The 27,221-nt window shown below is 52.4% G+C and overlaps 2 protein-coding genes across 2 annotated transcripts in view; both read right to left on the reverse strand.

The window, feature by feature from the left end:
- Sptbn5 (spectrin beta, non-erythrocytic 5) overlaps positions 1-13,355 on the reverse strand; it is a 38,362-nt gene extending 25,007 nt beyond the window's left edge. The window contains exons 1-16 of the mRNA XM_075961857.1: positions 13,233-13,355; positions 12,905-13,072; positions 10,933-11,049; positions 9,091-9,248; positions 8,430-8,658; positions 7,022-7,653; positions 5,304-5,442; positions 4,968-5,200; positions 4,559-4,712; positions 4,244-4,444; positions 3,949-4,155; positions 2,641-2,767; positions 1,518-1,606; positions 1,294-1,437; positions 424-576; positions 4-134 (exon numbers count right to left, since the gene is read on the reverse strand). Of these exons, the coding sequence (XP_075817972.1) occupies positions 4-134; positions 424-576; positions 1,294-1,437; positions 1,518-1,606; positions 2,641-2,767; positions 3,949-4,155; positions 4,244-4,444; positions 4,559-4,712; positions 4,968-5,200; positions 5,304-5,442; positions 7,022-7,653; positions 8,430-8,658; positions 9,091-9,248; positions 10,933-11,049; positions 12,905-13,072; positions 13,233-13,343 (2,993 nt within the window). The 5' untranslated portion in view covers positions 13,344-13,355. The remainder of the gene's footprint in view (positions 1-3; positions 135-423; positions 577-1,293; positions 1,438-1,517; positions 1,607-2,640; positions 2,768-3,948; positions 4,156-4,243; positions 4,445-4,558; positions 4,713-4,967; positions 5,201-5,303; positions 5,443-7,021; positions 7,654-8,429; positions 8,659-9,090; positions 9,249-10,932; positions 11,050-12,904; positions 13,073-13,232) is intronic.
- A 2,980-nt stretch (positions 13,356-16,335) lies between these two features.
- Positions 16,336-27,221, reverse strand: part of Ehd4 (EH domain containing 4) — a 69,476-nt gene continuing 58,590 nt past the window's right edge. The window contains exons 5-6 of the mRNA XM_075961858.1: positions 24,769-24,933; positions 16,336-18,687 (exon numbers count right to left, since the gene is read on the reverse strand). Coding sequence (XP_075817973.1) covers positions 18,151-18,687; positions 24,769-24,933 — 702 coding nt within the window. The 3' untranslated portion in view covers positions 16,336-18,150. The remainder of the gene's footprint in view (positions 18,688-24,768; positions 24,934-27,221) is intronic.

Below are 27,221 nucleotides of genomic sequence, written 5' to 3' on the forward strand. Positions count from 1 at the left end.
CACCTCTGGTTCAGGTCCTCCTCCTGTTGTTGGATTTTTGAGGTATGTTCTGGACATCTCTGCTTCAGCTGTTCAGCGGTGTTGACGACCTCAGCCCAGTGGCCTTTTCTGATGGCCAAGGCCATGAGAAAGTTCTGCGGAGAAGGACCCAGAGCCCTGGGAGGCAGGCTCTTCTCTCCCCATTGCCTCTTTGGACCACAAAGGGCCTTGGGATGGTTGGCTCTAAGACACTCAACCTCCTGGCCCTGAGACAGAAAGCATCTGAGTCCCTAGCCTCAGAGTCAGGCCTGCTGCCATGGGACCCTCCCCAGACAGGGCCAGAGCAAACGTGAAATACGGGGCAAAACAGTGAGGAGTATGGAGGCAGAAGCAACGCCAGGGTGGTGGAAACTTCGGGCAGTCTCCTTTAGCGCAGCGGCTTACCTCACACTTGAGCTGTGTGACCTCTAAGTTGTCACCCTTGGGCTGCAGTGTTCGGAACAGGGATGTCTGCTCCTCCAGCCAGGACTGGAGCTCCCTACAGGAGCTGTAGAAGCTAAACAGAGTTGCTGTCTCCTCTAGCCGGGCCCTGTGAAGCTGAAGGAGCAGCCCTGGGTCAGGGTGAAGGCTCAGTGCCCCCACGGGAAGGGAGGGCACTCCGAGAGGTCCTGGGTGCACCCCTGCTTATCCCAGGCCACTAGGAGGATCGAGTCTTTACTCCACGATCATATCACATCCCTTTAAGATCCTGGTGATAATGTAAACTCTTTTAGAGCAGGGAACATGTCAGTCACTGCCTTGTTCCTGGGATCATGTACAGCCTCTAGCCCAGTGGTTCTCACCCTTCCTAAGGCTGCTGCCCTTTAACACAGTTCCTCATGTTGTGGTGACCCAACCATAAAATTATTTTCATTGCTTCATCATAACTGTAATTTTGCTGCATAACTTATATTGTACCTTTGTAAAGATCTTATAGACAGGATATCTGATATGTGACCCCTGTAAAAGGATCATTTGACACCCGCCCCCAGCAAAGGGGTCATGACCCAAAGGTTGAGAATATTGCTCTAGCTTATGATAGGGGTATGGTTAACCTCCCATCCTTTCTCTCTTTTGGTGCAGATTGAACCCTAGCACTTCAATTATGCCAGGCAAACATGAGTTCGCTGTTTTGGGGTTTTTCATCTTGTTGTGTTTCCCAGGCTGATCAAGGACACCTGGACTTATTCAATCTTCTCACCTTGGAAGCACCTGGGAATAAGGACATATGCCACGTGCTTAGCTATGGGCATTTCTTGACCAAAGAAGCATTACCTTTGCAAGGGCCAGTAGGTTCTCATAGATCTGGCTCAAGTGAGCCTGTGCCTGCAGTATGGTGGTGGAGTCTACATCGAAGTCACATTCAGTCTGAAGAGCCATCCTTGGGCCGTCCCCTGGAAGGCACAGGGCAGACGCCACCTGTGCAGAAGGAAGGCGGTGTGTCCACACCTAGCTCCCACCAAGTAGTAGGATCTCCGAGATGGGGCCCGTGGTTGTACCTGGGGTTTCTGCTCTATGCTGCGAATGGTGGGCACACTGCTCTGGCTGCTCCCCAAGTCTTTCGGCTCCCAGGTATTCAGCGCCTCTTCTGGAAGCCAAGAGACACATACTGTTATGAGAGCACAGGGTTCAAGGGCGTTTGGGGCCCTCCTCCTCCCTGCTCAGTAGCTCACTACACGGTGGGTCAAGGTTGTTCAGTGCCCATTGCTTCCCTGTGCCTGAGCCTGCGTGAAGAGCTTTTAGGGGCTAAAAGAATTGAGACTGGACCTTCCCATTGGGGCTGCGGGGCTCACAGACCCAGAACAGATAGGACAGTATCCAGGGATGTACGTAGGTAGGCAAAGCATGTAGTCATGTCAGACACCATGGGTGTCTGGGGGAAAGAAAGGCCAGATGATCTGGGTATTTAAAGAGGGTAAGACAAGGCCCACTGGACTCTGCCCAAGAAGTGCTGTGATGTGGTAGCAGCTAGGCAGAGAGGAAGCACAAGCTAGCACCCCTCCCTGTGACTGGATAAGCACCCCGTCTCTATCTTTCTGTCCTCTGTCCCTGAGCAAGTCTGCAGTGCAGCAGCAGCAATAAGATTACTTAGGAACGGGTTATGGACATTGTAACGGTAGGTACAGAGTTCAGCAGTGGTGGCGCACACCTTTAATACCAGCACTTGGGAAGCAGATGTAGGCGGATCTCTGAGTACGAGGCCAGCCTGGTCTACAGAGTGAATACCAGGACAGGCTCCAAAGCTACAGAGAAACCCAGTCTCAAAAAACCAAAATCAAAACAAATCAAACAAACAAGCAAAAAGAATTGGTACTGAAAGGGGAAGAAATCAGAGGAGAACCTAGAGAACTTCAAACTCCACAGAGCCAGCCTAACCATCTCATCTAAACTTTGCTGGTGTGAAAACCACCTTCCTGGGCTGTCTAGAAGCAGGAACAGGCTGCTCTGAGCAACACAGCGTGTTTCCAGATAGCTCCAGTTACTTCTTTCTACTGAGCCCACATTGGCCTCCCCTGAACTTCTTTGGTTTGGCTTTGGGATGCCCTAGACACAGCCGCAGGGAAGATGTTTGACCTCGTTGCTGACAGACTTCATGCTCTCACAAGGGTCATGACCTTGTACCTCTGGTGGAGAAGGGCATCTGTTGGTGTGAATGCTGGCTGCCTGCTGCTGCTAAAACCTGGGTCCCACCATGAGGTTCTCCAGCTGTGTCTCCGTCAAGCCTTTTCCAGTCTCCTGAAGGTTCCTCCTGTATAGAGGGACAAGGTTCTGCTTAGGCGACCAAGCGGCTCCCCACCTGGCAGAAGGGCAGACTCTAAGCCTCTCCTGCAAGAGTGATAAAAGCAAAGACTGAGAATGCCAGGGGCCAGGCCTGGGGTCTCCATCTTTGCCTGCACCGGGTGGAACAGGAACACACAAAAGAGATGAGATGGTTCCTATTATTAAGTAACACATTGGGAAGGCAGGTGCACAGAGCAGGAAGAAACCATGATGCCCTGGACCAAATGCACCGTGTTGTGAACTGTAAGTACTAGGAGTGAAGCCCCACAGGTGCAGGAATGGGGAGCGTGTGCATGTTTAGAAACAGCCTTGGTCAAAGAATCAAAAAGGCCTCTTCGCCAGAGAAGATGGGGTCTTTAGGCAGTAGCCTGCCCCCAATCTCATCTTGATTAACTTGTTTGTAAAGGCTGGTGGTGTTCTAGATATTTGCTAACACATAGATCTGTTTTTTTTAAAACAAATATTTATTTATTATATATACAATATTCTGTCTGTATGTATGCCTGCAGGCCAGAAGAGGGCACCAGATCTCATTACAGATGGTTGTGAGCCACCATGTGGTTGCTGGGAATTGAACTCTCAGGACCTTTAGAAGAGCAGGCAATGCTCTTAATCTCTGGGCCATCTCTCCAGCCCCCATCTGTTTTTAAATGATTAATTATGTGGTCTGGGAATAAACACAAAGGAAAAGGGAGAGATGGGCCCATAAGGTCTGGGAACGTGAGGCACCATGTGCAGGCAGGGCAAGGTTTTTCCTCCATCCATGTACCAATTTCATGGCCGGGTTAGGTGAAGCGGTCTAGAGGCCCTAAATGCAGCCTCCATGGGAATACGTGGGACAGGGCTGGGCAGGGCAGGGGAGAGGGATGTCAAATCAGAGAGCCCAAAGGAACTTCAGGGTGAAGGATCGTGAAAATAAGGCTTTTTGGGAGAACTTCCATGTTCTTGAACTATGCTGGGCAGACCGAGCCAAGTCCAGCTATCCTTGATGCCCTTGTCTGGTGTCCACAGACAGAATTCCAAGTGACCTGCGACTGGAGACGGGAGAGGCCGTGGGGGTGAGGAATGAACGATCAGCTCTGGGCAGGGAGCAGCGTGTGCCTCGCATGTAGTGTAGGAGACAGGAGTCCAAGCCCTTTTCCAGCGCACCTTGAGTGATACCTGGGCTGCGGCAGCCCTCGCCTGATCCTCTAGCTCGCGCAGCTCCGCCCGGAAGGCGCGCACGCCTCGTTCCAGGAGCCGGTGGCGCTGCAGCAGGGCCTCGACCTCTGCCTGGTCCTTCCCGCAGGATGCGCTTTCCAGTTGCTTCTGCCGCAGGAGAAGCCAAGAAGCTGCCTTGGCTGAGTCAGAAAAGTACTGTGGGGAGGTGGGGAAGGGTTGAGAGCGTGCAGGTACTCCCGCGCCCCCGCCCCCTGCCGTGCGCGCCCCGCCCCGCACGTTCTACCTGCCCAACCAACAGTGCACTTTGCAGCCGGGCGCGCCTCCTTGCGGCTTCAGTACAGAGTAGCTGCCACGTTCCCTGCACGGCTTCGACCCTTTCCAGAGGATCTGGCTGTGTCGGGGGCCCTCTGACACTGAGGTTGCGACCCCTCTGCATGAGATCTGCACACACAGACTGGCGGCGATGGAGTTCGGTTTCCAGAGCCTAGCAGGGTTAGGGGTGTGGGTTGTGAAGGGACGGAGAGGTGACACCCGGAATCCCAAGCCTGACAGGCAAGGAGGTCGGGATGTCAGAGCGAGGCACTGAGTGGACAGACACCTTGTGTTTCTGCAGAGCGGTAGAGATCTGAGCGAGGTCCCGGCCCAGGGCTGCCTTCTCCATTAGCTGTCTGCGCTCCCTCAACCAGGCCTCCTCCTCCTCACAGCTGTGCAGGAGCTGTGCCAGCTGCAGGGTCTGTTCCAGCCGGGTGCGTCTGAGGAGGGACCGAAGGGCCATGAAAGGGTTTGGGGAAGAGCAGAGCACGGGGAGGGGCTTGCTCACTTGCATCAGATATGGCCTTTGGCAGGATTTCCTCAGAATGGCTTAACAAGTAAGACTGAGATTTGGAGGCTCAGGAGCAGGGTAGAGGAGGTGGCCAGATTAAGATTTCTGCTTGGGCAGAAGATAATTAAAGTTTCAGGAAAGTTCTACAGACCGGTGAGAATTTAGGACTGGCTCTGGCTCTTACCGGGCTCTGACAAGGGACACGAGGTTGTGGTGAAGCTCCACCAGTGCCAGGGCTTTAGCCTGCAGCACCTGCACACCGGTGCCCTGAGAGGAGTCCAGCTGGGACGTCTGCTGGGCAAGGCGGTTCACTTGGCTTCTGTGGGCTGAGACCTGGGCCTCCAGCAGGTCATGCCTCTGAAGCAGCAAGGCCACTTCTTCCAGCTGTGGCCCACAGGCGGTGAAGCTGGCCAGCACCTGGCCAGAGAGGAGTGGTTAGCGCATTTCTAGGAGCTGGGTATCTGTGAGCACCCGTGCGGGGAGGGTGTAGGACCTCCCAGAGTTCAGCTCATCTGCCCACCTGCAGCTCCCCAAGCTGGTCCGTGGTAGCTTCCACCTCCTGCAGAAGGCTCAGCACAGCTTGTGTGCCTGCGATCTGCTTCTTCTGCTCCTGTAGACACTGCAGGAGCTTCTGCCAGCGCTGGGTGATCTCCTTCTGCCTAGAGAACAGGAGGCAAGTGAGCATGGCTGTCCCTACCTCGGGAGCCAGGGTAGGGTATGAATGTGAACATCTAGACACGGATGGTTGGGAGAGTGTGTTCACAGTCAGAGGGAGCCTGGAAGGTTCAGATGTTCAGACCCTTATCCCCTCTTCCCCATGCCTAGTCCCCATCTCTATGAAAATGAAAATTATCTTTCCAGGTACACAGACTAAAACTGTGACAGCTCAGTTAACTCCGGATCTGTTTGCAAATCCTGTTCGGTACTATCATATGTATCAGTTGATCTTGGCTACCACAACTGTAATCCCAGGACACAGGAGGAGAGGGCGAATTGCCAGTTTTGAGGCCAGCCTGGTCTATATAGTGAGTTCTGTCTCTGTGAGACCCTGCCTCAAAAGCAAAATAGGAAGTTGTATTCAGAATGCCAGCACTTTCCACCACCTCACTGCTCCCTCCCCCAGGATTCTATGCCAGTTTTATAAAGGGCTCTTCACTTCAGCCTTTACCCCTTCAACCTGCCCTAGCATAGGCGCAGGTGACCACAGGCACCAAGCCTGCAGTGGCTCACTCCTCTGCTCAAGACGCAGTGATTTCCTAGCTTTCTGAGGAAAAGAAAAAAAATCCACAAAAATGCTTTTGCCTTACTATTTAAGGCCCGGCTTAACCTCTACCCCCCTCCCTCATCTCCTGTGACTTGGGCGTTTAGCCACCACCCCCTGCTACTTTTCAACTTTGTAAGGTGTGTAACTACCTTGGGGTGCTATTCTTGCTCTTCCTTCTGCTCAGGACAGCCTGTCCCCCACATATACACAACCAGCGCACTTTCTTCCCCTTGATCTTTAACCAAAAGTCAACTGACAGCCTCTTGCCTTGGTCTCTCATAGTCCTATGTTTGCTTGCTTTTCCTGTCTGTCTTTCTCTCCCTCCCTCCTTTTCTCCCTCCCTCCTTTTCTCCCTCCCTCCCTCCCTCCCTCTGTTTTTCTTTTCTGAGGATTGAACCAAGGTCTCTCTGCATTATACACATATGCTAACACTGAGATAGACTCAAGACCCTAATTTTTTGTTTGTTTTTTGACACGGGGTCCCACTAGGTAGCCCTGGCTGGCCTAGAACCTGCTCAGTAGAGCATTCTGGCCCTGCAACTCACAGAACTGCCTGCCTCTGCCTCCCAAGTGCTGCTGGGATCAAAGGTGTGTGCCACCACACCTGGTCCAGCCCCTAATTTTTAAAACTGCTCACATACAGTTTATGTGATTTATTTTCTTTCTTGTGTTCCTTGGGAATGCTTTAAGCCTCAGGAGGAAAAGAATTTTTGCTTGCCCACAGCACTGCTAAGTGTTTGATAATGGTGTGTAGGGTTACAGTGTGTACCACATAAACACCTGTTTAGTGAGTGTGCTAACTAATGAGAGGCTAACCAGATAGACCAGTGCTTTACCAGCGTGGGTAAGTTATACGTGGTGTGAATTTGTGCGTCCAGGGGATTATCTCTTTAGCAGGTCTCTGAAGCCACAGACTACCCTGCTCTTCTGGAGGTTGCTGTGAGGACAAACGGGTTCACTTGCTTGGTGCTCACCTGCGGGCCACATCTGCCCAGTCGTGATACTGTTCCTGCTGCAGGATGGCTGCAATCTCGCCCAAGGCCTGGAAGCGCCCTTCCTGGGGCAGGATGCTAGCCTCTAACATGCTCAGCTTCTGGGTGGCTGCCTCCCCTGTGGTTGGGTTGATGAGGGAGTCTCTGGCCTGCGCTAGCATCTGCTCTGCCTCGTTTAAAAAGCTTTCCCGGAGGGCTGCCTTGCGCCGGAAATGGCGGGCCAGAGTATCCAGTCGCTCTAGCTGGAGAAGCCTGTGCTGCATGGCCTGGCTCCTGGAGGTCTCCGCCCTCTCTAGTTCTGCCCAGCGCTGGGCCAGTTCTGCAGGGCCCAGGCCCTCTCCGGGTAAGAACGGCCTTCGGTTTTGGCCTCGGAGTGTTGTCTGCAGCTGGAAGAGCAGGGCCTCTATGGCTCCTCGCTGCTGCAGCCGAGGTGGCTTTTCCTGGGCATGGAAGGAGGCAAAAGCTGCCAGTAGCTGGCGCATGGCAGGCAGCGAGTCTGGGAAGTCCCGAGCCTCCAGCTGCATCTGCTTCTCTCCAATCCAGCGGAGCAGGTCAGCCATCAGCTGCGCATATTGTGCCTGCAGTGCCTCTGTCTCCTGGAGCTGCAGCAGGATCTGGAGGAGGGCGGAGCGCTGGTCAGGCTGCACCTGGGGTGGGCCTCAGAATGAAAGCCCCACCACTGGTGCTAAGTGCCAGGCAGAGTTGTCCACGTAAGGCTGGCGTTCCTTCTCTTAGCTGAGGATACACAAAAACACCCCCCCCCCTGTACCCGGCAGAGTGGCAGGGACATTGTACTCTCAGACGGCAGTACTCTCTCCGCAACTGGGCTGCAACCACATCTTCCTCCGTCTAACTTTGCTCCTTTAGCCTCATCTGCAGGTTGAGGGCCTACAGGGTGGCCTCTCCTCAGCTTTCTGGCCCCTTCTTCCCTGTGCCCCTACTCCCTAAACCAGCTCCCAGTTTTTGACCCCACACCAACATTAGGACACTAACCCCCAGGACAGCCCTTCCAGGCCTCAGACTCTGCCGTTGCATCCACAGCCCCCCAAAGCATGGACTCAGTGTAGCGCCTGCTGCACGGAGCCTCTTCTATGCCTGTCCTTGAAGATCTAGCTCTCTAAACCTTTTAATCCCATCAGAAGCGGAACAGTTTTCGAGAGCAGTGGAGGCGGAAGGCCAGAAAGGGTCACTGGCTTCTCATGTATGCCAGGCACCATGCATGCTAGGTGCTCACGAACACTCCCTTGGGCACCCAGACAGCCCTCCATCACTCAGGAGTTGTCACCTCTATGCCACACGTGGAGCACAAAGAAGAGAGGCGATTTGGCCAAGGCCATGGAACCGGTAAGGTACAGGGACAGCCAGCCAGACACGCCCCCTCATCACCAACCTTAGCCAGCCTCCTCTGGGCCATCTGCTCCTGGCGCAGGCGCGAGAAGCAGTGGTAGTACAAGGACACATAGGTCATGATGGAGCGCTCATCTGGATGCAGGGAGGCCACGTCTTCAGGGTCCAGCAGCTGGGCAATGCCTAGCTCCTGCTCAGCCACTCGGAAGGCAGAGGAGAGGTTGTGCAGAGGGTGCTGCCAGCTCAATGAGCCATAATCCAGCAGGTCTGGCCTGTGCAGAGAGCAGGAAGGTTCCTCGGAATAATGGCCTGCTTTGCTTACATTAGCTATCCGCTGCTTAGTGTGACAGCGCTTTTCCTCCGATAGTGGGAAGACAGGTAGAGCTTGGTAGGAGGGAGGGTTAACGTGGCAGAGGGGCCAGGACACAAGATGTGGTGGGGCATCCCCAAGGGGTAGACAGACACTAGCTAGACAGAGGACCGGGAAGAGACAAAGCACAGGAAGTAGGGAAGGCAGGGGTCGGAAGGAGGAGGGGCAGGCCTACGGCAGGGACCAGACCCAGGGTCTCTCCATTTACAGCCCCACTTGTCCTCCTCCTTCCAGGCCCAGGGACACGGAGGGCAGGGTGGGTGGAAGAGCCGGCAGCATCCCAGCCTGGGGCTCTGGCCTCAGTGGCTGGAGGCCTTCAGGCTTTAAGACGCACCTGTGTGCATGGAGGAGGGCATTAAAGCCAAGCCCGTCACTCCAGCTGCGGGAGAAGTCAGTGATGTTGACGTTGGTGTAGCTGGCTGTCTTCCGCTGGCACCATGCCAGCAGGGCTTCCTTAGCAGACAGCAAAGCTGCACTGGCCCCGAACTCCTCCTGGCAGGACAGGGCGGTGGGGTCAGTGTGTGCGCTGGGTGGAAGCTACCAGAGCCTGCAGGCTGTGGCAAGGGAGGCTCAGAGGCCTGGACAGGGGCTCTATTAAGAGTGAAAAATGAGAGTGATAGGGATAGACGAGGGGTGGGGACGCCAGGGACTCTCTGGGCTCTCCAAGAAAGGATGGTTGGGGAAGGCCAAAGGAGCCTTCATCTCTGGACCAAACCCCCAAGCAGTCTTCCTAAGGTTTCTCAGATTATCAGGAAAGGAAAAGTCTGATTTTTTTAAAAAAAATAACCCTTTAGGGTTGGTGGGAAGATTCAGGCATGTGACTTAGCTCAGTATAGCACATGTGACCAGGAACACAGAGGAGCCACACAGCATACATTGAGGCCTGTCAAGTCACAGCCTGGACCATTTCAAAACTCTGTCCCAGAGGAGCAGCAGGGAGGTGTGGCCTCATTCAGGCTCTGTGGTCAGGTCTAAGGCAGGCCTATGGTCTAACACTCCAGGTTTACAGGAAAGCCTCTCTCTCTCTCTCTCTCTCTCTCTCTCTCTCTCTCTCTCTCTCTCTCTCAATGCCCTATCACGGTGTTTTTAGGATACTGTACTATATTTAGTACACTTCTTTCTCATGCTTTCCCACCTCAGGGCCCTTCCGACTGAAGCTAGTTCCGGAAGAGTAATTGTGAGTCAGCCCCTTTACAACCTTCTGAAGGGCCAGGCTGGAGCCAACTGACCTGAGGCCTCACAGAACGGAAGGTAGGGCTCACTACACTCCTGTCACCCCAGATTTGTAGGCCAGGCACGAGGCCTTTTCACCTCAGCTCTCTATTCTCTGTGGCAGTTACTGTTAGGGTTTATACATCTTCGTACACTTCTGAGGTGAAGTCTCTTTCCATATCTAATTTCCTCGGGTGGTGCTGAGAAGTGTGTAAAAGAAGCTAAGATACTGTCCAGGACCCAGCTGAGCAGAGAGAAGGCCTAAGGTGGCCGCAGAGGCCCCGGGAACCAGACTCAGGTTGTCAGGCTTACCAGCAAATGCCTTTGCCCACTGAGCCAATTCATGGGCCTTCAGATGGTTTGTTTTGAGGGGCGTCCTGTATATGCTAGACCCATGACTTTTTAAATTAGGGTCTCACTCTCCAGCTTGACTTCCCCAACCCAGGTGGAGATGGGGGTGGGGCTTTGGAAATCATAAAACAGAAACTTGATAGATATCAGGACATTCTGCCTGTATTTTCTGACCCAGGCAGAGGGGGAAGGAGGGACAGGAAAAGATGGAGACCATGATAATACTGCCTCCGTGATCTTCAAGATCCCGAGGACTTCAGAGACCTCTGGGCTAGGGTCCCTTTTTATATCTAACTTCCTCTGATGGTGTATTGTGGTGTAGCAAAGGTGGCCAGGATCCAGTGCCAAGTAACACACCAGGAAGGGTTGGTGGCCAGCCACTCTGCGCCTCACCAGCAAGTGACTGATCCCTGAACCCCCATTCTTATTTAGGCACATAGCAGCACCCTGGGTTCTTTGCCCCTGGATGGAGTGAAAGTTCAGTTAGTGAGCACCAAGAGCACCAAGGGTCTGCTGTGGGATCATCAGCATGGGGGGAACTGCTCTGTCCCCAGGGGCCCGAGGTGAACCCAGGGCTGGGCTAGGCCGTGGCATCCTGGAGAGTGAGACATACCCTGTCCAGGGAGATGTGGGAAATCTGGAAACGCAGAATGATGACCCAGAGGAGTCCCAGGATGAGCGACTGGTCTCCATCCACAATGTTCTCTGGCCCGATGAAGGCTATGGGCACCTGCGGGCATGGGTGAATGGGCTAAGCCATGAAGCCTCTGTTCCCGAGAAACCCGGAGTCCAGGAGCTGTGAGATGGGAGGGTCCTGGAATTTGGCCTCCTCCAGCCACTGGTCCTCCAGGGAGAGCAGGCAATGGACAATGTCAGGAAAAGGATGGCATTCTGAATAGTTGGGACATTGGTCTCCCCGGTGCTCTCTGAGCAGGTAAACCAGCCTGGGCAGCAGACCCTCATATGTGGTGCTGCCTCCTTTTCCCAGTGCCGCTGCATCTCAAGAGGGTGCTGGGTCCCCGAATCGCCCCCAGACCTCAGTCTTCAGTAGGTATTTCAACTCCAACAGAGCCGTTAGAAGTCCAGGATCTCCATCTCCACCCAGCCAGATTCTCTAGAGTCTGGGCCCAGGAATCTGCATTGAGCAAACAGTGGGTGGCTCAAGGGTGAAACCACTGGTCTAGATCTCGCTCCTCAGAGGAGAGGACGGGTTAACTCAGGACAGATGTAGCAGGGCCTCACGGGATCTGCCTGGCCCCCCCCCCCCCCGGCTCCATCTTCTCTGCTGAATCACGTGGTACCAAGGAGAAGAACTGTGAGATCAAGACTCTGGCTTTGCTTGCGGCATCCCTGGTGCCTGATCCTAACACAGGCCTTAGTGTCCTTGCACAGGCTGGCTGTCTCAGCTGTCTGAAAATATTGTCCCCCCAGACGTCGGCATGATTAGTCCCCTTTCTTCCTTTAAGCCTCTAGTGTGGTGTCGCCTTGTCAACATGGGCTGCTCCAGCCATCCCATTTGAAGTTGCAACCATGCATTTCCCTCCCACCTAGACACACACATCTGCTCCCGTTTACTGACACAAACATACACCTGATGTACACCACTGCTCCCCTAGTGGGGTGTTGGTTTTGCTCCCCAATACAACCCCAGTTCTTAGCAGAACTTTATTACTGGTGTCTACCAGGTAGGAACGATGAGCTGAAGGAGCAAAGGGGAGGCGCCCTGAGGACCAGAGTAGCTGTGAGCTGGTCCCTAGTCCTGCGCGAGGAGCTTCTCTAGGCATTGTACCTTGTGGGCACAGCTGCACCTCACAGGTCTCTGAGCGATGATGCACTCATGCACTTCCTCTCCTGGCCCGCATCACTCTGTGTTCACCTCAGCTCGAAGGTGTGACACCTGGCTAAAGGAGGGCTCGTCTGCTCCTTCCAGCTCTCCAGAGTCAGTTCTCCCAGCTTTAGGTTTAGCAATACCAGCGGATCAGTGAACTCGATCGCGATGGCAGGGAATCAGCAAATATTCAGACTTTGGTGTGGTGGTGGTGTGTGTTTATATATGTGTATGTGGCAACAGACCAGTGGCGCTGGTCATGAGGGGGCTCTCTGTGCTGTGGGGACTCTTGCCTCTTTTTAAGGCCTATCTCTTTGATTTGTTGCTTCCCCAGGTGACTCTGGTGCCCTCCTGAACCCTTCTCTTTGGCAGCCTCCTGTGGACACACACACACCTGGACTCTGCTACGTGGCTGACTACGCATCTTGCCTGATAAATCACTGTGGATCTACATGTCCAGGTTTAAGAAGAGAGAAGATCACAAACACTCAGATTCTTTTGGCAAAGAACCCTGCAGTCCTCCCTTATCAGACAGAGATGCTTTCTGTCCTGCTGGGATGCAGACTGTTCCTGCTGTGGCCAGCTGGTGGCCTGAGTCAAGTGCACTGTGCAAGGAGAGCTTTGTGCTGGCTCTTGTGCCTGGGCTGCACCCGGTATTCAGGCCCGGATCTCCTGCTCTGCCTGAGGCCTATCATATGATGGCCTCTGGTTGCTGCTCACCCAGCTATCCACCCAGAAACCCCTTCCCAGAACACACCTTGGCCTTGAGAAAAGCCAGTGCATGGCTGTTGTTCTCCAGAAAGTGCACACGCAGGCGGCCTGGGCTGGGCGCTGGCAGGGCCTCCCCAGAAATAAGCTCCAAGAGCCGCAGGAGGTGGGCACCGTCAGCGAGCTCTGCATACAGGTTCTGGATCCTGATACCTGCCTGAGGAGTGGATTGGGGCAGATGTGGGATCGGCCCAGCATTTCCTGCCCACCCCACTTTAAAGCCTGGGAGGAGCAGGCCAGAAGAGCTGCAGGCCAGGGATCCCATAGCAGGTCTCCAGGTCGCTGACCAGAACTGGAGGTTCCCAGGCCACACTTACCCGGCCTAGTCGGAAGATGTTGTTGATCCAGTTGGTGAAGGTCTTCTCCTGCATCTGCGCATGCTGAGCCTGGAGCTTGCGGACATGGCCGACCTCATACTCAGAGTCCATGGCCAAACTTGGACTCGGCAAGGTGGAGCTGTGGGCCCGAGTCTCTTCCTCAGAGATGCTAAGGAACTGGAGGGTTGAAGGACAACCAACCTATGACCCTATAACTCTTGGAGGATGAATGGCAACTGACATCTCCCTGTGTCTGGAGATGGTGGGAACACTGAGGCTGGGAAGCACTGTGGGCACTGATGAACCTGCCAGAAGCCCGAGGCCCTGTCCTGCCGCATTATTCCCAGGAAGGACAGGAATATGAGGTGGAGCCTATGCAGATAAAAAGCCTGACTGGTAGCCTGCACTTGAATGACCCAGAGTCACACACCCCCAGATTCTTCTCTGAACCCCCACTAGTCCTACCAACACAGCCATTGTCCCCTGTTCTTTGGCTCAGTTTTGGCACGGAAGGAAGACAGGGCCTGCTCACCTTGGCAGTTGGCGCCTGGGTCCTCACTAGGAGGCCCCGCAGTCAGATGGAGATACAAGATAGCAGGGCTTGGGGAGAGAGGGAAAGGCAACCAGAAAAGTCAGGCTGGAGTGGAGCCACAGCACGGCCCTCCCCTTTGCCAGCCTGTCAGGGGTAATGCCACACAGGCAGCATTGTCCTCCCACCTGCTACAGGGTGGAGCCCAGACAGGAGGGGGTGGCTCGAGAATGTTCTAGGTTCATTGCTAGGGGGTCTCCCCCCTCATTCTCTACCCCATCCCCTGGTTGCTTCCCTTGTTGGCAGGTGAGGGTCTTGGCTCTGAGGGTCTTGTTGGCTCTGTGAGGCCATGGTAGGATGCTGAGGTCTGAATGAGCCATCAATGGCCAGGGTCTCTGGCTGAAAGCTGTGGGCTCACTTCCCTCCTGCACTCCGTCCTAGGACGATGGGCCAAGCAAACTGACTGACAGCCCCTCCCGAACCTGAGAACAACTACGGGGACCCTAACATCCTGGGCTCAGCTTCCTAGGCTCCGACCAGCTCAGCCGAGCATTGAGAAGGCAGCCAGTGACAGATGAATTGTGACAGGCAAGGGTACCAGGGAAAGCAGCTTCTCAGGAGGCAGCTCCCACTCATTCCCCTATAAGCAACAACCCCCTCCCAGGCGCTGCCTGTCAGAGGCCCTCTTCTCAGGAGCCTTGGCCACAGGGACACCCACCCTGTGCCCTCTCCCAGAGCCTTCAAGGACATCCACACACAGCCACTCAGAGACTGCGGCCCAAGTTTAGCCAGTTGTATGGAACCCCCTAGGGCAGGTACTCATCCTTCCTCTGACCGCAACACAGGAGGGAGCTTACCACCCTCTGCATGGCCTGCCTGGAGCCCCGGACCACCGTCAGCTCCAAGGAGGATTCTGGAGGAGATGGCAGTCTTTCAGGACCAGTTCCTGTTTTGTAGTGGAATACTTCAATTGGCTTAAGCTAAACAGGGTCCATCCTGGAAAGAGGGCAGGGTCTACTGTACCCAAACTTCGGGGAAAAAGGAATACGCTGTGCTGAATGACGATCCAGGTCGGCATCATCATGAGGGTGACAGGGAAAAGCCCAATGTTGCGCAGGTGGCACACACCTGAAGTGTGTGAGAGAGTGAGGCCTGCATCTCAGGAGTGTGTTCATCACTTCCCCGCCGCACAACCCAGCAGTCCCCATCCCCACAGTCCCTTCAGCCTGGGCTTTCACTCTCTCAGCTAAGGTGTGAGCTTCAGTAGGGTCTTTGTCCGCAGTCATGTGACCCACTGTGAGACCTCTTCCCAGAGAGGATGCGGGAGGAACTGGGGTTACAGGGATGGCATGGAGAAGACGGACCCAAGGGACCACTTTCCTCTTGAGAAGTGGGCACAGTTACAAGTCAGAGCCAGTGTGGACGGACACTTTCAAATAAGGTTTTATAAAATAGAGGCATTGTATACTTACCATTGCTAAATACTATATATTCTGACATGCTCTTGAATTGGGCCCTGGGTTACTTGAATAAACTCAGGCTCCCTGTTCTGGGGTCATACTGTCTGTCCATCTGCCTACTCTATGACTTCCCTGGCAGGGGAGGATGGCAGGACCTAGCTTAGGGGCTCACTTCCCCTCAGTTGCAGGGGTTTCTGCCATCTGATGCCATGTGGTGGTTACAAACATGGTCTTTGGAACCAGGGAGAGCATGAAGTAGCCATGCAGTCACAGACGACATGCCAACCTGTCCTCCTGTGTGTAAGCCCTCTGAGGTGGCTTCCTTGAAAACTAGGGTGATGTGTATGGTGGTTGGGATATGAGTGTACTGAAGGCTTGGTCAATAGGATGGTGGTTGGACCATAAGGGTTCTGAGTTTATCCAAGGATGAGACAAACGGATATGACGAGGAAGCAGGTCACTGAGGCATGCCTTGGAAGTAGCTCTCCCGTTTTGGGTCTCCTTCCCTCTGCTTCCTGGCTGGCAACAGCCTCCTCTGTGACATGCTCCTGGCTGTTACATTCCGCCTCACCCCAGGCCCAATGGAGCCAGCAGAATGCATATATGTTTGTATGTTTCTCTGTGCTGACTTTCCCCAAACAGTTGACAACTTAGACTTTCCCTTCTAGAAACTGAATTCTGTCAAGTGTTTCTGTAACACTCAGAAAACTAACACATGGGGTAGGGCGATACAGTCAAGGTGGGCAGAGGCATGTCGTGGAGGCGTATTCTGGACAGTCTAGGAACACCGTGTCAGTTCTGGGAAGGTACACTCTTTCACTTGGCCACCATCCCTGGCGCTTTCCTTTCTGGTAAACTTATCATGACAAACAAGAGAATATCATGAAGAGTAGACCCATGACTTCTTTTTGTTCAGGAACATCACCGGGTCAGAGTGTGGTGAAGCTCAGCTGATAGGCTTCTCCCAGCAGAAGGTGGAGAGGAGTGGGAAGGGAGACCCCAGAAATCTTAGCTTGCGGTCCCTAGAAAGGCCTCCTCTGAGGTTCTGTAGAGAAGCGACTTGGTCATATGTACGTAGAACATACAGACACACTTTTGAGACACTCCTGAGACATACATTTGTGATTATATTTATGGAGATATATGACAAGTGTGAGAAAAAAGCAGCAAGACAACTGGGGGGGGGGAGAGGCAGCCCTCCCGGACATCACCACCGTGGACACCAGGGTCCTCACAGCACAGAGATGCCTGCATTCAGTTACAGCCCCAGGATCAAACATTCCCCTCTGTGTGTCCAGTTAATTAAAACACACTCATGCAGAGTCAAATGCACACCACGCTCCTCTTAAAGCTGTCATTTAGAGAGTGAGGTGGGGAGCCTGAATGGTGACATAAGAGTTCTCCCTGGTTTTAAAACAGACTGCCACAAAACTAACAACGTAGTTCGGGCTTCAAACTCATGGTAATCCTCCTCCATCAGTCTCCCAAGCACCGGGATAACAGGTGTGAGCTTTTAGCATTGTCTGACCCCGAGGTTGACAGAGGCAATTAGGGAGGGGTATGTTTTTCTGAAGATCCAGGAGCCCTGTTCAGATTCACTCATTTCCGGTGCTGTCAGGGTGGACTATGTGGGCACCGCTGTGCTGTGACTCCTACTGCATAAGTGATGGCGGACGTGTCCTCAGCTGGGCTGCAGAGCAGGCCCCTGCACCTGAATAAGTGGGCCAGGGAAATTCAAGGGCTCGGGGAGAGGTATGTGCGCAGACCAATCCTGGCCCCAGAGAGGCACTCTTGATGAGAAGCACACTAGCTTGGAAGACAAGGCATTACACAAAAGATTTCTACAGAAAAGCTTCATCTTGTGAGAAAAACACAACTGGACACAACAAAATGCTTATTTTTCTTTAAAAATCAAACAGCAGTGCCAATCATCAAGACACTGATCTCCACTGACAGCTCAGGATGGGGCCAGTCTCTCTTTACCTGGGTCCAGAGTCTCTAGGACTACACAATTCAAGACATGGCCTTCTTGAATTTAAATTCTGCCACTCACTTTTCTGTCACCTACCAAAAAGCCTTGGGAACATTCAATGGCCAAAGGGCACACTTAGTGACAGATGGGAACTGTCTCTTTTCTTAAGTCTCATAAACTGACTCTGCTGCAACCTATTGGGTGAGCTGGGAAGAAAGGCCAATCCTCAGACTTCATTATGATCTGAAACATTAGCTACAGTCCTTGCCAGGGGCGGACAGAGGTTGTGAATTCCAAATTCCTAGCCGAATCCAGCTTTGCTGGAAGGAACCTTGGCAGGGTCATGCAGCAGGTGCGTGAACAAGGCAGGTTTTCCTGGCCTGGCTGCCTACTCTCTGGGCACTGCAGAAGGGATGGGCACACACAGATATGGTACATCCTCTTTCAAACCTGGGCATCACTCTTCTTTCTCTTTGGTGTCAGTCAACAGAGAGAAGCAACCCTCTGTTCTGCTCCCCTCCCCCTCTAAATATAGCAAGAAACAGTAAGAAAAATAAATTATTTTCTCTCAGTGCCCTTTGAAGAACTGAGAGGTTTATGGTAACAGATTGCTCAGCACAGTCCTGGACTTCAGTGCGTCCCCAGCTCACTCCCTGAGTTCCCCAGAGTTCCCCAGCCTGTGTCCACATCTACATTTTTTTCCTTTGGATAATCTCTTTTTCTTCTTAGACTTTAAATCTCCATATATAGTGCTCTTCTCAATATTTTGATAGAAATTTAGGGATTTTAGAGGTAAAGGGACCTCATACAGCATCCAGTATCTGCCCTTCCCCGTCCTACATGAGGAAGCTGAGATACGGAGAGAACAGAACCTTGGCCAAGGACATTCAGCAAGTCAGTGGCAGGGCAGACTTCAGGCCCAGGCACCCCCTCCTTTCCCACCCCAGCTGTGCACCCTCAGTCAGCCTTCGGCAGGGACTTCCTGTGGGAGGGGGGCACGAGGTGCGGGGGCAGGCTGTTCGGGAGCTCGTAGCCGTCCAGCTTGATCTTGATGAGGTGCTTGGCCAGCGCGAACTCCTCCTCATCCAGCATGCCGTCGCAGTCGCAGTCCGCCAGCTTCCAGATCTTGCCCAGGACACTGTTGGGCAGCTTGGACGTCACCATTTCCTTCTTGGCATTGACACCTGATATCTTGCCATTGATGGGCGATAGTGTGTAAAAGAGTTCGTCATACACGGGCTTGTCTTTAGCCACGACCCACTCTTCCTCATCGGCACCCTCCTTGGCCCCCTCCCCATAGCCCTGGTTGAAGGGCCCCTCGGTGGTGCCATCGAAGGCGCCGCCCTGCACCATCTGCGTGGGCATGTTCATTTCTTCCTGGCTGATGAGGCTCATCAGGGAGGAGATCTTGTTGGTCAGCATGTTGTCCACGGCCTCGATCAGCTTGGGCTTCAGCGAGTGGAACTTGGTGAAATCATAGTTCTCGAGCTGTTCCTACGGGAGGGAACCAGAATTGGTGTTACGTTCTCTGCAGGAGGTGCTGCTGGGTTTCCCTTAAAGCAGACATCCCACCACACCCTCTGCCAGTCAGAACTCTTTGTTGGGGCTCCCATGTCCAAGCTCACCAGATGTAAAGAGGGGCTTAGGAACAAGGAACAAGCTTCCGGATTGAGATGTGGCTTTCTGTACAGCAGCTGTTCTCTCTGGAGGCTGCAGCAGTTGCAGCCATCGCCTAAGACTGAGAAAAACCCTTCACCTGCCCTTAATGCCCTAGAGAATTAGATCACTCTCAGAAAGGTCCTGCTGCACACTTGTTACTTTCATAACGATCCAGGGAGTGAAAAAGGGCAGCTTACAACCTTGCTTTACTCATGGGCTATCCAGATGGCGTTAAGACCAGAGACCACATCTGCTAACTCTTTACTTTGCTAAAGAACTCAGGGACAAGAGGGAGCCCATGCCTGACACTGCCTGGATGGTCAGGATCTGGAAGCTGGATGGCTCAGAGATCTAGGGTAGACTCAAACATGACAAAAAAAAAATCAATGAGATGACCCCTAATGATACTCTGCTATACTCATGGGATTGGTGCCTAGCCCAACTGTCATCAGACAGGCTTCCTCCAGCAGCTGACGGGAGCAGATGCAGAGACCAACTGTCGAACAGTAAGCAGAGCTCGGGGAACTCTGTAGAAGAGGGGGAGGAAGGACGGTAGGAGCCAGAGGAGTTGAAGACCCCAGGAGTATACGGTCCACAGAATCAACTAAGCAGGACCTTATGGGCTCACAGAGACTGAAACGGCAACCATGGAGCCTGCACACATGCTGTGATTCTTTAGCTTGGGGTGTTAGTGGGATTCCTAACAGTAGGAGAGGGGGTGTCTCTGACTCATTTGCCTGCTCATGGGACCCTTTCCTTCTACTGGGTTGCCTTGCCCAGCTTTGATAAGGGGGTGTGCGCCTAGTCTCATTGCATCTTGCTATGCCGAATTCAGTTGCTATCACTGGGAGACCTGCTTTTTTCTGAAAGGAAATGAAGGAGCAATGGATCTGGGGGTGGAGAAGGCTGCAATTGGGATGTATTGCAAAGAATTAAATTTTTAAAAAAATAATTAAAGATTAAAAAAACCCTCAAGACTATATTTAGAAAAAAACAAAAAACCCAAAAAATCCTAATCCTATTAATTGAGAACTTTGTAGCTGACTGTACGTGGTACCACACACCTATAATCCCAGCACTCAGAAGGTAAAGATTATAGAGTTGCTGCAAGCTTGAGGTTAGCCTGGTCTACATAACCATGCCCTGTCTCAATTCCCTAGCACCTGGTGAAAGGAACTTCCTTTTTGAATTATTTGGAATACTGATGCAGGCTGGGGCACACGCTCCTTGGCTTTAACCTTGGTAGGAATGAGCTCAGAAGACTACACGACAGGAACCTGCGGCGAATCCCCACAGAGACACAGCCTACTGCGCGAAGGCTTCCCCAAGGTCGCTGTCAGTGCTGCGGGAATCTTGCAGCTGGAGACTAGTCAGTTATTTCAAATGGGCACAAGCTGAAACCCAGGTTGAGCCCCATAAGCCGGTCACGGGAGGTCTCCACCCATCTTTTGGGAGGAGTGATCTTTCAACAGAGCTGAACCTTGACTTGTACTTCTCAGGCAGAGCAAGCCTCAGTGACCTTCCAGTTCCAGCCCCTTCAGAGGTCATCACAGGCGCGTGTGGAACCATGTTCAGCTTTTACATGAGTGCTGGGCTCAAACACTCGGTCTCATGCGTGCACAGCAAGGACTCTTAACTGCAGAGCCACCTATCATTTCTCTAGCCAACGGCAGAGTTGTGTTCTGTTTTGTTTTTGTCTGCGTGTGTCGCTGGGAAATAAACTTGGGATGTAACACACATCAGGCAAGTGCTTTTCCACCGAGCTCTGTGTTCCCAGTCCTCGCTGTAGCTTTATATATGTGGGTGCACAAGTATGGGCAGTTCTGGGTAGAGCGAAGGCGTGGAGGTAGAGAGGTTTCGCAGTTTCCTGGAGACGAGACAGAGAGATCCCGGAAAGAAGCCAATCTTGGCTATTCTGGACAGAAGCAGTGTGTCAGGCTATTAAGGTGGGAAATGCGCATAGACAAATGCATACTTTCATTGTAAAAAAAATGGAGAAAAAGCAGAGAGTAAAAATAAAGATTTACAGCAGGCATAGTGCAGTGCTCAATGCCTGTCTGTGCTCTATGCACTATCATACAGTGTGCGAGCTTCTGGCAAGGGGCTGGAGATTGAAACATACAGAGACACAGACCTCTAGTCCCTGGTAAGAAGCCCACAGAGGCTTATATACCCAACAGTCAGGTGGGCCAACAGGTGAAAACCTTATCCTCTGATCCTCAAGGCCAAGGCCACACGTGCTCGGGAAGCAGAGCTGGTAAACAACTTTGACACAGCTTTCAGTAACTCAAATCAGAAGGAAAGTAAAGATCTCTAGCAGGGAAGAGCAGCTGGAGGCCAGGACTCCAAATGGTCCCAACAGCATAGCACGTGCCTCAAAGGCCAGCACTTCTTGACCCTCCTACCCCCACCTCCCAAGTGCTGGCCTGGAGGTGGAGGCAGGAGGGTCAAGAATTCATGGTGAGCCCTTGAGGGGTTGGGGTGGGGATTTAGGCACAGCAGTAAACACCTTTCATCCCTGCACTCTGGAAGCAGAGGCAGCTGTACATACCTCTGTGAGTTCTAGGCTGGACAGTGGGACTTTGCCTCAAAAAACTAAACAGACAAACAAACAAAAGAGCAAATAGAATTCAGGGTGGGGACTGGAGAGGTGGCTCTGTGGTTAAGAACATGTCCATATAAAAGCAGCAGGACACCCCAAGTTCAATTCCCAGCACCCATATTGCATGGCTCGCAATCACCTGTACTTTCAACTCTATGGGATATGATGACCTCTTCTGACCTCTGTGGATAACTGCGTTCACAGCCACAGATACACATGCGTGTATGCAGTAAGAATTCCGTGGCTCTAGGTCCTACTGCCTCTACTTTGAGAGCTGGGATCATGGGTGTATGCTACTACACATGGCTAATCTAATACTTAAAAGCTACATATAATTGAATTCCCTAGCAAAGTCACCTTATAGATAGCTATGGAAGCTGTGTCTAGCAGAGAACAAAAACTGATCTTCAAGGTGTGTGGCAGGGCAGGAATTCTGTGTTCATATTTGGAAGGAAAGCCCCAGCACTCAGACTTAGGGGACAAAGCCAAAAGATGACTGCCTATAATGTCTTCAGAACAGATCTCCCATCACATCTGCAGGCAGCCAGTACTGCACACCTAACCTGCTGAGCTGAAACTCGGCAGTCTGTACTCGGCTGAGCACTTGAGCAGGACAGTCCTGCTTTCTGGGTCCTGCATCCTCACTGGTGGATCAGAGCCACCAGGGCATCATCTCCGCTCCCCACGTTACAGAGTGCTACCAACACTCAGGTCTTCTGCTGACAGTGCCACACAGTCAGCCTAGGGGACAAAAAGGACCAGATGAGGAGGAAGGACATAGGCCTTCCCACATAAGAATTCCAATGCTACTGGGTAAGAGGTCTGAATTCCCTTGGGTGCAGGAACACCGAGTCTGAGCTCTGAGCACACAGAGCCCCTGTGTCTGGCAGACAGACACGTGGGGTTTATGTCTGCCCAAACTGTCTACCAGCCTGCAGAGGCCAGCGATTCTGACGGCAACTGTATGAAGAAACAAAGGGCAACAGCCACGATTTTGCAGGAACGACTAGCAAGCACCACTACGTCTGCCCAGAAAGCGCACAGTTAAGAAACTCAGGTCCAGCCGGGCGGTGGTGGCGCACGCCTTTAATCACAGCACTCGGGAGGCAGAGGCAGGCGGATCTCTGTGAGTTCGAGACCAGCCTGGTCGACAGAGCTAGTTCCAGGACAGGCTCCAAAGCCACAGAGAAACCCTGTCTCGAAAACCAAAAAAAAAAAAGAAACTCAGGTCCTCACAGACCTGAGCAGCAGTGGGGAGGACAAGCTACGGCCCTCCAGCAGGGCAGGCCTAAGACAGCAATCGTTTTCATTGGGATAGTCATGCAGTCGGGATTTAAAGAGATCAACAAGTGTACCACTGGGGCTGCTCCTTCCAAAGAGCAGGTTCCTAGCCTAGTCTCAAGCTGGGTCAGCCTTACCCAGTTACAGTTCACCAGAGCAGTTTTCCAGTGTGTGATAGAGAGGAGCAGATAGGGCTGGCTCTGCTGCCCTCTGCTGTTAAAACATGGTAACTCCTCCACATGGAGGTCAAATTCTTCAGGACAACTGAGTAAAGTGTTCTCAAGCTGCAGGGCAGTCATTACACAATAGGCAAGCGTCCCTTGGGACAGGACACAGGACAGACATAGGCAGTCTGTCCTGGTGCTAAGGGAATAGAAACACACACTTGGCTCAGTGTAATATATGTGACATCCCCTGACCAGGGGTCTCTTGAGAGGGGGAACAGAGACCTAAAGCCAGCTGTGATGAACCGTCCTCATGACCCTAAAATATGCCCAGGTCGTGACTGTAATACCCAAGCTTTAGCTTCTACTTCTGACCCCCACACAGTGGTGTTAACTGAATGCCTGTTGCTGAGGATGGTGGACCATCAACAGCTTCAGGGAAAGGAGAACGCTCAGCATGGATTTACAGAGCACCCACTGCAGTCTGGATCAGCGTTGCAACATGTGGGTCGTGACCCCTTTGGGCTGCATATCAAGTATTTACATTACAATTATAACAGTAGCAAAATCACAGTTATGAAGTAGCAACAAAGTAACTTAATGTTTGGGGTCACACCCCAGGGATTATCCCTTGCCCCAGAGTTTTTGAGAATTTGAAACCAATTTGAAAGGTGATTTACATACAAATCTAGACTTTAGCTTCCTTTACGCCCATGAGGGCTCATATTCCCATAGGACAGTGACTACTGAGCTAGATAGGACGTCCCCGCATAGGCAGGCCATATCGTCTTCCTTGGCTACAGGACCCCAACAAGCTCGCACCCAGCAACTGCAGAATCATCCTCCTGGTAGATATGCTCTGGGAATCCACTAATGTGAGGAGACAAGCAGACATGGTGACAAGATGACACGGCTTCCTCCTCTGTGGCTACACGGCTGGTAGCTGTAAGCACCTGAGTTCATGTTATCTGCTTAACAGAGAGTACGGTGCCCTGTGCAGATGTGTGCTACACCGGACAAGAAGGTGGTGACCTTGCTCCAAAGGACATCCCATCCCTGTGGGGCAGTGGACACTGACTGGGCCAAAGCAGTTGAATGCAGCCCCATTATGGCTCGCCTGGAACTGCCCAGAGCTAACGGGAAACTCTGCAATCAGGCTGGAGGCCACCAACACTAGGCTTTCAGCAGAATGCTACTGAATACAGCGAAGTAGGCTGTGTCCAGGGCCCCAGCTCGGTGCTCAGCAGCCAGCCTGTCCATCCAGGGCCCCAGCTCGGTGCTCGGCAGCCAGCCTGTCCATCCAGGGCCCCAGCTCCGTGCTCAGCAGCCAGCCTGTCCATCCAGGGCCCCAGCTCGGTGCTCAGCAGCCAGTCTGTCTATCCAGGGCCCCAGCTCGGTGCTCAGCAGCCAGCCTGTCCATCCAGGGCCCCAGCTCGGTGCTCGGCAGCCAGCCTGTCCAAGCACACTTTTTCACTGTATGGCTGCAGGAGCCACACGGTGACCTTCAAAGCCAAGCCCAGCTCTAATTCCCTTCAGGTTCTGTGATTCTGAAAACCCAGGGTTACCTAAACGTCAGAGCCAATTCTGAGCATCACCTACGAGGCCAGGCTGGCTGTCTTTCTCATGTGAGCTTCACTGCCCTTTGGCTAATTCTCTCCTCTTTAAAAAGACATTTGGAAGGCAAACAATGGCTGCTTTAGTCATAGGAGGCCATCACCATGGGTCACCATTAGGAAGACGACGTCATTGAATTCCTCTTCATTAAACTGAGACTTTCTTATATTTCCTATAACCAGCTAGGCTTGGTTGTGGCAAGGAATTGCCATCCCCACAACCTCCTCCTGACATTGTAATGGGGGCTCCCAGTACCTGCATGGCTTTGACCTCAGGGAAGTCCCCCGCGGAAATCTGGTACTCTCGCTGCAGCTGCACGTAGATTTCCGGAAGCCTGAAGATAAGTTCCCGCTTCTTACTTTCTTTTCCAAATACGTTTGGCATTTCCTTCTTCAGATAGCTGATGATGTAGGCATGTACCTGAGGGGATATGTCGGGTGAGCACACACCACGCTACTTGAGAAGAGATACATGAGACCCATCCCCACACAGAACTCTGGTTCTGACCGCAAGAGAAGGTGAGGAGCCAGGCACCCTAGGGGGAGCCAGGCACCCTAGGGGGAGCAAGAATGTTCCAGAGCTCCTGAGAGCTGGCCTGACTTGAGCAAGGGCCAGAGGGACCCGATATGCAGAGACCACACAGTGATGGTGAGCAGAGAGAACCCCAACATCAAAGGCTGGGCAAGGGGGAAGACCCAGAAGACAATGGGAGGTAGAACGTGGCAGATAAGGGACATGGGATGACAGGGCTCCCAAACCCCGAAGGGCAAGCAGTCTCCCCAGGAGGGCACCGCACTGTCTGCCCGTGTCACCTCCTTCTCTCAGTTCTCCATTCTTCCACTTCCGACTTCAAGTCAGTAAGTTGTGTTCATTACAAAAGTTTTCTTTACAGAACTTAAGTCTACAGAGTAATTCAAAAGCCAAATAAATAGTTAAAATAGGAGGGGATGAAAAACAGAGCAACGATTTAAAAAATAAAGCAGCCATGTAGACTGGAAAATGCTAGTGAAGAGAACAGATTTCATTAGAGTCTCAGGGAAGAAGGACATCGGGGAGAGCGAGGAGATGGATCCCAGAGCTCAGCCGAGGGCCTCTGGGTGTGCATGCACACTGGTGGGCCCAGCAGAATCTGCAAGCACCTGCACTGCACAGAGGCCATCTGAAGATAAACACATGCTGGGCTGTATGGTTACAGCTTAGGGACCAACTCCTTAAAACCGAATGTAAGGTTAGAAGAATATCTGACAACAGTTCAAGCTTTCTGAATGCACACCCCCAGAGACTAAGTCCACATCAAGCCAGTGAGGACTCTAAGGTGTTTCTCACTGTGACACTGTGTGACTTCACAGCAGCTTTGGTTCTGAACATACACGTGTACTGTGCACTATGCCTGATGTCACGCCGTGCGGTGACAATAAACTGTCTGAAATTCCTCTGTTCAGACTGAGACTGTTGTTTGTAGGTTTATGGTAATACTTTTTTCCAGTTAATATTGGGCATGGTAACTCATGTCTGTAATCTCGGCCCTCAGGAAGCTGAGACAGAAGGACTGCCATGGGTTGAGGCCAGCCTGGGCTACACAATGGGTTCCAATCTGAGCTACCCAGTGAAACCTATCTCCCAATTGTCCCCACTTTAAAAAATTCAATAATAAACCCGAGATCCACAAAATGCTTAGGTTAAAAAAAAAAGTGAGATTGAGAGAAGCAGCCAAGTCTTACTGAACAAGGGTTTGTCGTTCTGTTCAGATCAAAGCTGGCACCAAAACCACATGTGATTCTAACAGTCTTAAAGAGGGCTTAAGGGGGCCTTGAGCGGCAGGCATCTGAGGTCAGCCTTCAGAGAGACAGGTTTCCATATATAGGCGTGGGCACTGACATCCACAAAGCCCAGGCAGGGATGGAGCTATTTTAAGCTCTCAGTGGATAAGCATTGAAGGGTGCATCACCACACACTGAACGGCAATTCTCACACTTAGCCTGTATCTGCCTGATGAGCTACAAAATGCCCAACTTCTCCAAAAAGGAATTTGACACTGCAAACAGGGAAGCCAGGCCCCACATATCACATGTGACTAAGAGGAAAGTGCGTCTTTGAAGAGCAAACTAAATTCCACGGAACTCTAGTGACCTCTGAAAGCCAGAGCTCTCAACCTCCACTCTCCTTCCTCAAAAGCTGCTTTGCTTCCCTACTGAGTAAAGATTTCCAAGTGGGTGGTGGCCGTTCCTAGCCTCGTGCAGAATGGGGTCTGCCGGTGTGCTTGTCTCCCTTTTGAGTTTGCTTATCCCGTAAAGAAGACTGAGGTATGCACAGGTTAACAGAAGAATAAAACTACACTCTATTTCTCAAACTCATATGTAGGCTTTCCTAAAATAGCTTACTCTGAAGAACCGTGCGGTAAGCTTTGGCGTCTCAGAGCAAACAGGCTTCTGGCAGGCTGCCTCCCTCTGACAAAAGTGAGGAAGACAAGGAGGCTAACCCAGCGCACAGGACGGGCTCTTGTTCCTTAGAAGACAGCTTTGAGGGGCTGGAGAGAGGGCTCAATGGTTAAGAGCACGGGCTGTTCTCCCAGGTGATCCTGAGTTCAATTCCCAGCACCTGCATAGTGGCTCACAACCATCCCTAATGAGATCTGGCACCCTTTTTGGCCTGCAGGCATATATTCAGGCAGAACACTGTATATATAATAAATAAGTCTTAAAAAAAAC

This window comes from Microtus pennsylvanicus, chromosome 2, assembly GCF_037038515.1.
Source record: "Microtus pennsylvanicus isolate mMicPen1 chromosome 2, mMicPen1.hap1, whole genome shotgun sequence".
Classification (NCBI taxonomy): domain Eukaryota; kingdom Metazoa; phylum Chordata; class Mammalia; order Rodentia; family Cricetidae; genus Microtus; species Microtus pennsylvanicus.